At 41.4% G+C, this 13,008-nt stretch overlaps 1 protein-coding gene across 7 annotated transcripts in view; it reads right to left on the reverse strand.

Annotated features, from left to right (window-relative positions):
- Positions 1–2,638: 2,638 nt before the first annotated feature.
- The window catches only part of USP48 (ubiquitin specific peptidase 48), a gene marked incomplete at its 3' end in the record, with an annotated part of 67,457 nt that continues 57,087 nt past the window's right edge, over positions 2,639–13,008 (reverse strand). For 6 of the 7 annotated variants that reach the window (XM_082611885.1, XM_082611886.1, XM_082611884.1 and 3 more), the window contains 5 exons: positions 11,812–11,967; positions 8,048–8,173; positions 6,469–6,517; positions 4,243–4,269; positions 2,639–3,187 (listed from right to left, as the gene is read on the reverse strand). In XM_082611885.1, the coding sequence (XP_082468011.1) occupies positions 3,165–3,187; positions 4,243–4,269; positions 6,469–6,517; positions 8,048–8,173; positions 11,812–11,967 (381 nt within the window). Of the gene's footprint in view, positions 3,188–4,180; positions 4,270–6,468; positions 6,518–8,047; positions 8,174–11,811; positions 11,968–13,008 lie in introns of those variants that run through there. The other variant, XM_082611880.1, reaches the window with a different exon arrangement.

Raw genomic sequence — 13,008 nt, forward strand, 5'->3', positions numbered from 1 at the left:
ATAAAGGATTCCACTCATGTTGATAATCAAATCCCCAGCCAATATTGGTATCTATGCATTGCCTGGATTTTCGGGGTGGTAAACGGCTAGCTTTCAGAATCAGAAATACAGTTCATGACAAAACCCTGCACCTGGGGTGGGGATGCACGGGCCATAGGCAAAGGGGTAAGAATCTCCTTAAAATGAAAATGCTGGTTGTTCATGAGACTGAACTCTATTCACAGTCCCCTGTTAACACTGAACAAGCTGAACAGCCAAATAAATGCCAGAGAGAAAGGATGTGACACTCCTGTGCGATTCTATAACAGGAAAGGCAGGCTTCAGTGCTCATTTCACCTTAGCAGTTTGTTCAGAGATAAATCACCCTTTGGGTATTTAAAACAGGTTATTCAAGCCTAGCATTCACTTCAAGTATTAACCAGGGTCTGATCAAGAAGCCCATGACCATACAGACCAACCAAATGGACATTTGAAGTAATAAAAAACTCACTCTGGATTATGATGCCACAGAAACAAACATACATTTCTTTTAAATTGGGCAGAATGGTAACTGTAATTCTACACAATAAAGTTCATTAATACACAGAAACTTATTCCCCCCAAGGAATGAAGACATCCAAATGGCGACCTATATTTGAGGTGATGGCAACAACTCGTAGCAGAATGGCATGTTGTACACATCAGATTGGGGTTGAGGAATGGACAGCAATACAATGAGGATGGGGGGCAGGGGTGACTTCAAGCTTCATTTTACCTTCCACAGAAGACTGTCTTTAAAAAAACAAAAACAAAACCACATGCATAAGAAACCTGATGGGAAAAGTCTCTGCACCTTAGTGTGGTCAGTCAAGGAGACAATTGATCTCCATCTATTAATACAGACAAGGCAAGACTTGATTTTAGGTTACATGTTGTACCTGTTTTCCCTGTACAAAGTGGCGAGGGCCACTAAATACACGTATACATGACTGTGTAACTCTGCCCACCGACCGTGGGTGGGAGAGGGCCCAGCCCAAGGCTTCCCAACAGGGGCGGCTTGCACATGCAGCTTTATCGGGTCTCAGGCCTGAAAACGTGCACTTCTAATACAGCTTCGCGGCGCTGCTGGGCCTGTGGGGCCACAGACATCACTCTGAGCAGTGCAGTGCTGGCAGCACGTGGTTAAGTCCTGGGGGCAGGAGACAGAAAACTGCTGGAGCATCACCTGCTCACACAGGGCCCACCCCACTCCCACCAGCTGTGCAGATCAGTAAGGGAGCCAGTACTGGGTCATCAGCCTGAAAGACCTACCACAGGCAAAAAAAGACTCAAGTAACACATTTTAAAACTGTTATTAACAGCAAACTGGGGAAGTACATCAGATTTCTGGGTGACTACTGACATGTTTATGTCAATCCCCAGAAAGAACCTTCTCTGGACAAACAGCTTCTTTACAGGGAGGAGGAAGCAGCTGCATCAAGTACTAAGTGAACTTGCAAAGTCTTTACCCTGGGAAAGTAGTAGTTGCTTGGCATGTTATTATTTTATGTTCAGGTTCATTGGGGGGCGGGGGACTGCAGGTGTTGGGATCTAAAAATGAGGATTAGCTCACGACCTGGACCTCAAGTCCTTCCTTTCCCATTGCCGACCTGAAGGTGGGGCCCACAGGTTCCTAGGATGGGTTGTGAGGGTCCTGTGTGCAGTGCACTCCCCGACACAGACTCATTAAACACCCCCTGCCTCCCCAGGGGGTACAGACTGAAGACACTGCAAACACAGAGGGGAAACTCAGGTAAGAAGTTGTAATTTTACCAAAAAGCCATAATTATTCCGATAAAAAGATCTATTCAAAGGGGATGCTGCCAAGGTTACTGGTCCTCAAATTGAAACCTGACACCCACATCTGGTATTTCAGTTTAAATTTTCAGAAAAGGAAGGGGTTTTAAAAAAAAAAAAAAAAAAAAGCCCAGCAAAACCCAAGGCTAAATAAAGTGTTAGCAAGAGAGATGCCTGAGTCAGCATCTCAGCCGAAAACTTGTATGTACGTACTCAGAGGAAACAGTGAAACAAACTCCAGTCTTAATTCCTTTGAAATCCTCTGATATTCTAACGAATCCTGCTTTGGTCACATGTCGCTAACCAACAATCCTGAGCTGGATGACGTGGCACACTCCATGCACACATTTTTTTTCATTTTTGAACAATGTGATCTAAAAGATCCTTTCTGGGTGTTTTGGAAGAATGCTTTTTCAAAAAAAGAGAAGTGAGATCCAAGAAATGGCGGACTTGGAGGATGGGAAGAAGAAACTTTATATAAAAACCCGTGTTATTTTCCAAATGTATTTCAGGCCATTTTACTCTTCAGATAAGGTGGTCAGACTTCTCAAAAGTGCAAGGTGTATTTGATTTCCCACTTTTTAATAATAGCAAAACTGGAGGATGCTATGACATGTAATACATTCACCATCCTTTCTGAAATGCATGGAAGTAAAAAGCCTTTGAAGACACAAGTGAGACACAATCCCTTGGCTCATTGCAGGAGACACACAGATGCACCCTCCTTTCCCAGCACCAAGTCAGAGACCAGCGGGCAGGATGTGAGGCAGGTGCACTGGAGCCGACACGGAGAGGAATCTACTCTGAAGACACTTTCCCACAATTACGGCAAGGTCTTCACTTTCATGCTTTATTGAAAGTAAAATATGAATCAAAGACAGGTATTGGTAAGCAGGTTATGTCTCTAAAGAATTACTTTTAGTTCAGAGCAGAATGTTGTCCCATCTACTGTGATACAAATCCTTTATGGACCAATGCATCTGGTATGAAACTCAAGCAAGGAAATATAACAGAACTTTATTCCCTCCCGTGCCTATAAATCTCATATGTAAACATGATTTACTGATACTGCTACTAAACTTTTTCAGTCTTTACTTGCCCATTCCCCCCCCCCACCCCCCTTAAATATAAAATTTGAAACATTTCCTTCAAGTCTGATGGCCTTCAGTGCAATCTGCTTTACTTGACATAAGGCATTTGGGGACAGTCACTTTTGAATGGTTTTCTGCCTTGCGGAGGAGTCATGTAATGGTTTAATTCTTGAATCCACTTTTTCTGTAATGCCCTAACATGTCAAACTCCTCTTCCTTTCTGGTCATTTCTTAGCAGTCAGCAAATGTTCAAAAAGATTAATGTCCAAGAAGACCAGTACCTGGGAAAAGAAACACATGTGGAAGTACAGTTGTGAACTGCAAGGTAAGAGTTCATATATTCCATTTGCCAAGAACGCATCACCAACAGGGAATATCCAACTTAATAAATGAGCACAGAAGCCTTTTGACGTTGAAGGATAAGAAAAAATATCAACAGACTCCAGGTTTTCAGCTAAAGCACATTCCCGTTGAAAGCCATGTGGCTGTTAGTTATCTCCACACAAGTTACTCAGATTTTACTGATGCTTTCATTTGATGGCCATTTTTCATAAAGAAATTTTCTGCTTTGTTTGTTTTGACCACATCAGGAGTTTCTGTGTAGTGGGAATGTGTAGACAAAAAGCCGCACCGAGAGGGAGGCTTTATTTAGGCCAGTAGCGTGGCTCACTTGTTCGCTTTAGCAAAGAACCCCTGGTATTCGATTCAACCTCATTCTTGGGCAAAGGTGCAACCTGTCACAGACCTCTGGACTAGGCCACAAAGAATCAAACTGGCAACAGTTAAATATGTAAATGTCAAAGGTCTGGATTCGACTATGTGCACAACTATAGTGGCCAAGATGTAGTAGGAGGCACTGCCGTTTATCAATTTAAAGTAATAATCCAAGAAATGCCTAATTCTAAATAGATCAATGAAACCTTTTCACTGAACCTAATATAATTCAGCAAATTCTTCTCCTCTAATTCTTATCAGTTACATACAAACTGTTTTGCTCTAAGATGGGACTGACAGGAGGAACTTGAAAAGGTTAAGTATAAAAATCAAAATGCCACTAGCTAATTCCCCAACTTCCCCCCGAAATGAGAAAGAAGAAGCAGAATGGATATCTCAAAGTAGATATGTCTAACACACAGGCCCTATTTGAGGCCTGAGGCCTGAGTGCTGATACAGATAATGAAGAAGCTTGAATAAAAAATGCATTTAACTAAAATTAATTTCAGTCATGAGACTCAGATTGAATTAAATTTTAAAATCAAATCATAGGCTTCACTTTAATAGAAAATTAGAGTATGACTCTGACATTCATGAACAAAATGTGACAAATGTAACTTACCTTTAAACCCTTCTTCTGGCATACACACTGGAAGGAAAAAAACAGAATTCCAAATTGAAAAGATTGTCACTACCGACAGTAATAAGTTCACTTCAATGCCTAAAGACGAAAAGTTTAAAATAACTTTTAATTACCTTATTCACCTATAAACATTACCTTTGAAGTTATAGATAATAATCAAATGAAAATCTTTCTCTTTGCTTTTATTTTTATCAAAGCAATACATATGCATCACTCAAAAGACAAATACTGGGAGAACAAGGGTTGTAACTGGAGCCAACATTCTGCATGATGGGGGGAGGGGCCTGGAGAAAACCATGTGGCCATCGCCCTCTCCCCCCCTCTGCCTCCCATTCCCACACTCTAGAAGGAACCACTTTCAGCCCTTGCAGCCACTTCTGGTATTTAACCTCTGTATTTCTAAATAACATGCTTATATTGCTAATTCATAATTTTAGATTCTATCTAATAATTTCAGGGAAAGATAAAAATTTAGTTCTTCTACCACCTCTTACATACCACCTGCCCCCGAACCCATCCTCCTGACACAGTGACATTTTTTGCTAAGCTAACCTCCAATGTTTACATTATTTTTTATTCCATAATAGTGCTCACAGTTGAACTCGTACCTTGGTTATAGTTCCTGTCTGGTATGATTTTGTCTTTCTGGGGTTGGTAACTGTTGCATTATTTATGTGCTTCATTTTCTCTGTACTATCTCCAATTCAAGTGTAAACTCTGAAAGAGCTGTAAACCTCAAGACAGTCATCTATCACTTCCACTCTTCCCAGAGGACATCCTTTGCCAAAGCCTGCATCCCACTGCTCCAATCTGGATTGAGTGTGCTCAACACCTGCTGCAGAGCTTCTGTCCTGGAATTTCCCCCTCACCAGCTTCTAGGGCATCTATTGCTATGTTGGATCCATGTTTTGGGGTTCCACTGTTGACTTCTTTCTTGAGTTACTCTCTCATTTAACAGAGCACACCCTCCCAGAGTATCTCGGCAAATGGTGTGTGAGAGAAATTGGAGGCCTTACATTCAAAGAGCCATCAAGTGTGACGTTAAAATAAAGTCTGTCTAGTTACAGAATTCTAGATTCAAACTCACTTTTCCTCAGAATCTTGTGGGCACTGGTCCATTAGTTTGTCTTTCTGATCCTTCATCCTGTCAATGTGCTGGTTTTTCCTTCCACACCTCTAGATGCTTTTAGGGTCTTCTTATCCCTAGATTTATACTTTATTGTACCAGGCCCTTGGTGCACCCATTTTTTATTTTCATGAATTATTTTCTGTTCTCTGAATGTTCCTTACACATAGACTATTTGCTCTTTCTCTCGTATTGTTTATAGTTAATTTTTAAGCTTTCTTATTCTTCCTGTGTTGTCTATTTTCTCTGGGCTCCTTTTTTTTTTCAGTCTGTTGATTGACGTCTTTTGGTTTCATGCTCTTTGCTCTAGCTGTCCACTTCCACCTATTTAAGTGTGAGGTACTAAAAGGATGCCTAAAAACTGCTCAGTGGGCAGTGGTGGGCTTAACCCAAAGGGCACCTGGGAGATGAAACACTTTTAAAAAATATTTGTAGGTTGTTTTCTTGAATTGCTCGTTTCCCCGGAGGATCATCCCTTCCCTTGACTATGGGAGGTAAGAGATGGGCTGCCAGTATATGAACAAAGAGCTGGTGGGTGGTCTCCCTGTTTGGCAGGTAATGGGCCTAATTATCACCTTTCCAGGTTAATTTCTTCAAAGAGCTGAAACACAAACTCTACAGGTTGAGAAGAGGCAGTGACATGAGGGAAGGGCTGTGAGGATCTGCAAGGTAGTGAGCTGTCTAACTGCTTCTTATACAGCTTCCAACCTGCCTTTAGGTTTAGACCTCACTCTTACGTTCAAAGGCACCTAGGGCATCCAATTCCTGTGTACCTGTCTGAGGCTCTGCAATTTGAATTAGCTTTGCTTTTTGTTGACCTCTTTCACCTGCAGGCTTACATTTATTTGTTTCCTATGGTAAATTAATTAATTAGTACTGTTTTTCTCCACTTTCTAAATTTTCAGATATCATTCTTACCATGATCTTTTCAGAGCAATAATGTAAGATTCTACCTTAACATGCAGAAACTTTGTTCAAGTTTAAAAGTAAAAGCACTGTAGACTAAAGCATCAGTAACTATAATCCCACCTTCCTTTAACAAGTTCCTCAACAAATTCCCAAAACAAGTTGGTCTTTACCTTGCATGACATCATCCATTGCAGCATAATCTGCAATTGGTTCGTCAGCCTAGAAGACAAATGAAAACAATTCAAAACCACAAGGGAGTGGAAGCCAGGAGGAGGATAACGTCCCATCCACCTCACATGAAAGGCTGGTCCTGAGCCCACCAGTGTGTTGCTCCAAGACACAAATACAAACACTGTCCAGTGGAAAACAGGGTTCAATCCAGAGCTGGCAATGTCCAGGATTAACAAAGGATGCCTTGTCAATGGTGGGTCTAGACTCAAAACCCTGATAACCACACAGACTGCACATTGGATGTGGCACTGTTTTCCTGCTCCTCAAATACCTTTAGATGCAGAAAGGTTCAGATACCCTGAGTTACTAAACACTGATCTAACTGATATGACTTAAGGTGACAGTGATGACAGCGTGAGTTGGCAGAAATCAAGTCAGAATGGTCCTCTAAAAATGCCAATTAGGTTAAAAATACATTTTCATCCCTCCTCAACATCAAGAAAAAAATACCCATGTCCTTTTTAAGGCAGAAGCCAGCACTGAGTCTGAGCTTGCAGTGGAATTAGCTGCAAGGGCCAAGAGGACAATGACCAATATGGACTCTAGTTGCCCATCTGAAGTACAAACACTTTAATTACACAGGCTGTTTCTAGGATTTTAGACGGCGTCTTTAGGATTCAGCAAACCAAAGAGGCTTTCAAAATAATTCCACAGAACCTACAGTTCCAAGAAAAGCAAACACGAAGGGGGTAGCAGGATGAGGGGTGTGTGTATGTGTGTGTAGGGGTAGATATGGGCCTGCATCATCATTTCCAGGGGGCAGGTAGCAGGATGAGGGGTGTGTGTGTGTGTGTGTGTGTGTAGGGGTAGATATGGGTCTGCATGACCACTTCCAGGGCCTAACTTTATCTGACCAGAATTGAGGCTCTACGGTATGAAAAACATATTTCACAGTTCAAAACCTGAAAAATATTCTATCACATCATGCAGGGGGCATGCTTCTAGCCATAAAGAAGAAAAAGAGGCAAAGGAAAGTGACAAAATCAGGCCCTGAGGGAAGGCAGGATTGGGCTAAAGAGGCTGGTTCAGTGATTCTTCTGTGACAAAGTCTCAGAAGCCCCTACTTTCTAAAACACACCTACCTCTCCTAAATCCATTCTCCCCAAAGCCAATTTCCATACCCTGGACAAGAATCCCATTAAGCCAACCAAAAGTATTGACTATTGTGGCCAAGACTTGTGTCTTATGCCTATTTCCTGTACTTATGAGGAAAGGTGGAGATGCTTTAATAGTAGAAATATTGGTTAAGTAATTCGCTGATCCAAAAGTTAGGGAGGAGGTTAAATCTAGATTATTTTAAACAAGAATTATTAAAACCCCACAAGACCCAATGATGTTGTGACCTCCTCTAAGTCTCTCGTGGCTCATCCAGAGATGGAGAATGTAGAGGCCAGCAAAACTCACAGCAGAAGCTTCTTAGCACACCCTGCTGAGAACCTGAGGTAACTGTAACCACCACTGCACGCAGTTTACACAAGAGAATCCCTAGAATCCCTCAGGTAAAGAGCTGTTACCTACCTTTAACAAAATGACAGATTCAGGAATGACGCCAAGGGTTCCGAGGGTGGCACAGTCATCACTTAATATCTTTCCATCAATTGACAGATTCTGGTCAAAAGGAGCAACTGAAAATGCATGCATGATCTGTGCCAATATAAAAGAAACAAAGTTTGTATAAAGCAAAATACTGAGACTTATACCCTATTTGAAGAAATAATGCATAGATTCTGAGGGCAAAATAAAAGCCTTCAGAATACAAAAGATACAACAGTTTACAGTCAGCTCGCTTGCTAAATTCCTATTGAGACTCTAATCCCAATACATCTGAGAACATTCTTAGAGGCCTGATAGAGAATTAGGAGACAATTATACCCACAGGACCTTGTCTTCTGCATCTACAACCTCTCCACGGGTCGGGGTGCAGAGAAAACAAAGGAGCAGAAGGTGGGGCTGGGCTGACAGCTCCTCTGGTAATAAGGCTTGAGCAAGGCCGTCACTGTCACTCCTATCATGCCCAGGTTCCACATCGTTTTAAAAACGAAGTCAATTCCAAATTCTTTCATAAGACCAGCTCTAAATTAACCAGAAGGCTATCTGGACTCTTCTCGTTTTGATCCCCTTAGTGAGCAGCTGGGGCTACAAAATTCAGCCGTTGGGCCTGTCATATATTCTTAGACTGAGTCTTGCCTCTAGGAACCAGAATACGAATTTCTTAAGGGTAGGGGCCATATACTCCAGCCCAGTTCTAGCCAAGTCTTAAAAATTGAATACATTCAGAAAGACTATTGTGCATAATACTTAAACATTGTTTTCAAATTCAGAAAAATTTTTTATCACGTCCAGGGAGTAAATACCAGTGCGAAGTAAGGAGGAGGCGGGCTCAGAGGCACACATAGGTACCCTTCAATGATACATTCTAATTCTTCACTTGGGTATATTCTAGAGTGTTCATTTTATTATGCTGCATAACTGAGTTCCATTCTCCTTGAATATGTTCCATTACATGTATCTCATTACACCAATATCCATGTTACAGGGAAACCATTCTACCCTTTTATGCACTCTATTCCTCTACTCTTTGAAAAATCTGGAAAGACAAAACAAGCAGCCCTGAACCAACTGTGTATATAATTGGGCCCAAGAGCTTTCCAGCTGGGAAGACCATGACCGGAAAAGTGATTTTAATAACAGTACACAGGTAAATAACAACAGGGATAACAACACTGGCCTCTACCCTAACTGTTAGGCCAGGTTCATAATTGGACTTCTCAAACGGACATCAGGCCCTCAGAAGCAAGCAGAGACTGATTAAATAGGCATCTGTAGCTACAGTGCACTGACATAATCAATGATCTGTCTATGAAGCAATGAGCCTATTTCTGGTACGTGAGAAGTACTGACGGGACAGTTCTACTGAAGGCAGCCCAGCACGCGGGCATCAGGCAGAGGCAACAGCCCCAGTTAGTCAATATGACCCATGAAGAAGAAAGCAGAGTTACAGAGGAAGTGTCTGATACCAACTTAATGTGGGCAATGTCACAGATACATGACTGTAGGAATGCGAGTTCACACGCCTAAGTGGGATGCACAGGGTCTTTGCACCACCACACGACACTGGACCAACCGCAAATACCTCTAGACATGAGTTCCATCACTGAGGGGTGGAGGCTCATACTTTATGTTTTGAGTGCACAGACAAGGACATTTCAATTCATTCAACAACTCATGAAGATTTATTACACCATGTGTTGACTACTGTGCTACATACTGGAAATATAAAGTGAATAATCCCACCCCAGAGAGGTCCAGAGGACAAAACCAAGCAGTGAAGATGGTGGCAGAAAGTACACACTGCTCCTAGCAGAGCACATAGAAAGGAGCAGTTAGCTGTGTAACTGAAGGCCAAGACAGGTTGTGCAGAAAAGATGCTGTGAAAGATGAACAGTGCTTACTAGTGAGGAGAAAATGGTATTTCAGAATGAGGGAACAGGCCAAAGGCACGGAGGCCCGTGCCCTGCATAATAATAATTCATAAACCATAAGTGCTAGGAGAATGCTTCAGAAGAATTAACATTCTATGGGTCTGTTTAACAAGCGGGTGCAGCACTGTTGATCTGTGGGGCATAAAAGGAACAATGAAAACTCTGTTCCTACAAGGTGAGCAGCTCCATGCTGCTTGCCATGGGGGTGTGCGTGTGTGGCTGAAATAAGGAAATGCAATAAGGGAAGTGAAATAAGGAAAATTTCCTCCTTTCTAAAGCAAGCAATACTACCCACTCAAAACCTCTCTTTGGGAAAACTGAATAAGACAATTAAACACCAAGCATATTCTGAGAAAGGAGATGGATAAATTGTACTTTATGGCCTCATAGGTGGATGAATTAAGCAACTATAAATGGGTGTAGTTGCCATCCTATTAACTTGGAAATGTAGTATACCCTAGAGGACAGGCTCCATGAAACAAAAAAAAATGCACTACATGCTTAAAAAGTCACCCACCACCACTGGCTGAGAATCACATGCATGCCCACCACAAGCCCTAACAGTGCTCAGGTTGCTGGGCAAAAAGGTCCCATCTAGTGGGAGCTTTCAAAGCTACCACCACGGATCAGTGAAGGGAAATTACACTTCACTGCCCTCTCTTTTGACTGTTTAGATCACAGGGGTCCTCGAAGCAAGGACGGGAGATGAGAGGAGGGACACGGCAAAGGAGCCATCCAAGGAGAGCACACCTGGGGGGTTTCCTGTGAATAGCTGCTGCCTTCTAGCAACTCATTTGTTCAGGTAACATGCTCATAGATAGAGGTTATTTCTGCTGACTTTTGATTTATTCTTTAAAAAGGGTAGTCCACAATAAAAAGCAGCACAGGCTTTGAAAATGTCTTTATCCACAGGGGCTCTTTTTGTAATTTAAAGGTTTTGAATGTTCGAGGTTTACCACTGACAGGCAGAAAGCCGGTGATAGAAACAAGCTTTCTCAGATGTAAAAGCTACAATAACAGAGTAAAGATATTATGCCAACACATTTATTTTCAGAGCCATGGGTTCAACCAAGGGAAGTACTGTTCCCGGGACAATCTGGAACACATAACACCCTCAAAGGAAGCCTATACTTTTGCCTCAATTACAGTGATAAATATCAGCAACAAGGAAAAATGCATAACCAGTAAACCAGGCCACATGAAAGTAGCAAAGAGGGAAATTTGGTCAACTTTTGGGATCTGTATCAGTGACTAAAACAGATAAGAGGCCAGATTTTTTTTCATGTACATCTTGAATTTATCAGCCTCTTTTTCCTGGGTTTTGAGATGTACCATTGGCATGCTCATTTATAGTACTTTAGTATTGCTACCAGGAAACAACAATATCATGAGGCATTTTCATAATGCATCCACTGTGTTGATGTGCAAAAGCAATGGAGGGGGCGGGGGGGATAGAGTGGGAACGATCTAAAATGAACCTTCAAAGAGAACAACCTCAACACGTAACAAATTAAATGGCTCTCAACATTTCTCACTATTATTGGAAAGCTACTCAGAACCTGCTCAAGTTTTCAGAGTCCCCAAAATACTTTTCATCTTCACAGAAAGATTCTTGGCTAATTTTGAAAACTTTGAAACTCTTTCTAAAGAAAGAGTTATTTTAATTTGGTGACCCTGCAAGCATTATTCTAAACTCAAAAAAATCCTCTCTCAATGGCCTAATACTTAGGTGCAAAGCAGAAACTTGTGAAGACCCTCCAAGTTCAGAGCATAATTAAACAAATGCTATATTTTCCTCACCTGAATTTTCAATTCTTTTAACGTTTGATTAGCAGAAACAAGAAGAGCTTTTTCACCACGAACTTTTCTATGTCGCATACTCCGCCGAATAACTTGCTTTTGGTAGGCTATATAATTTTGATGGGATATCTTTTGCCTCTTTGTTCCTCCGTTGCTCTATAATAAAGATCCGAAAAAAAAGAAAGCACTGAAATTACCCACACTGTGACCTGTGCTCATAAAGTTCATCAGGCAAGCAAAAGCAATTTATTTATCAGACTGTTAACCATTTGAAATTCAAAATCAACAGTGAACAGGAACTCACTGGAGGTTCTTAGTAGGCTCAGACAAAACTGAAGAAATTAAACGACAAGTAAAATACACTTCTAACTGCATATAAGCTCCAGGATTTAAAAATGTATGTATTATAAAAAGGAGATTTAAAAGCAAAATAAGTTTGGCCTTAGAAAGACACAATTATGATAAACTGAAAAAATTTTAAGATTATTAAATTTAATCCAGTCAGTGTCAAAAAGGAAAGAAATGGGTGCGGAGGCAGGATAACTGTTCCGGATAACAGTCTAAACTGATACAAAACAATGCATATCTTAATTGTATGCTGGTTTGAGGAGGGAAAATTGCTTCCGACACATTTGGGATGGGTGAAGAAATCTGAGGTTGGGTAAACGGGACACTGTCTTTACTGATAAGCTGGTTTAAGAACTTGGGGGTGGAATGCCATGATGTGCACAATTTACCTAAAGATGGTTCAGCAAAAAGTACAGGCATACATATGGGTATATAATATATATTGTACTAGTCTTAAGAAAAAAATAGATGAGAACCAAGTCTCTTTCTACAATACTCCAATAAATGCCTCATCAAGAGGTTAACAGTCAAGATTCTTCTGCTAACCAGGACAGGGAATGAATGAAACAAGATTCTTAAAATAATCTTTTCCCCTGGTTTAATTAAATCTGGATGAGGTAACCCCCAGGCTCTGGCTCTGGTTTCCGTGGCTGTCACTGAGTGTCAGGTGTGCATAATCAGAGTGGTTTAGGGGTCACTATGGACACAGATGCCACCTATGCATCATCAATGGAGCTCCAGAGATTTACAAAGCGGAGAGGATCAGGGGGTGTACAGAAGAGCATTTGTTCAGGGTGATAGGCCACAGGCTAGGTGCTGCACAACGCTAGATTCAGCTCTAGCTGTGCG

The sequence above is a fragment of the Mesoplodon mirus genome, assembly GCF_964341445.2.
Source record: "Mesoplodon mirus genome assembly, chromosome: 3".
Classification (NCBI taxonomy): Eukaryota; Metazoa; Chordata; class Mammalia; order Artiodactyla; family Ziphiidae; genus Mesoplodon; species Mesoplodon mirus.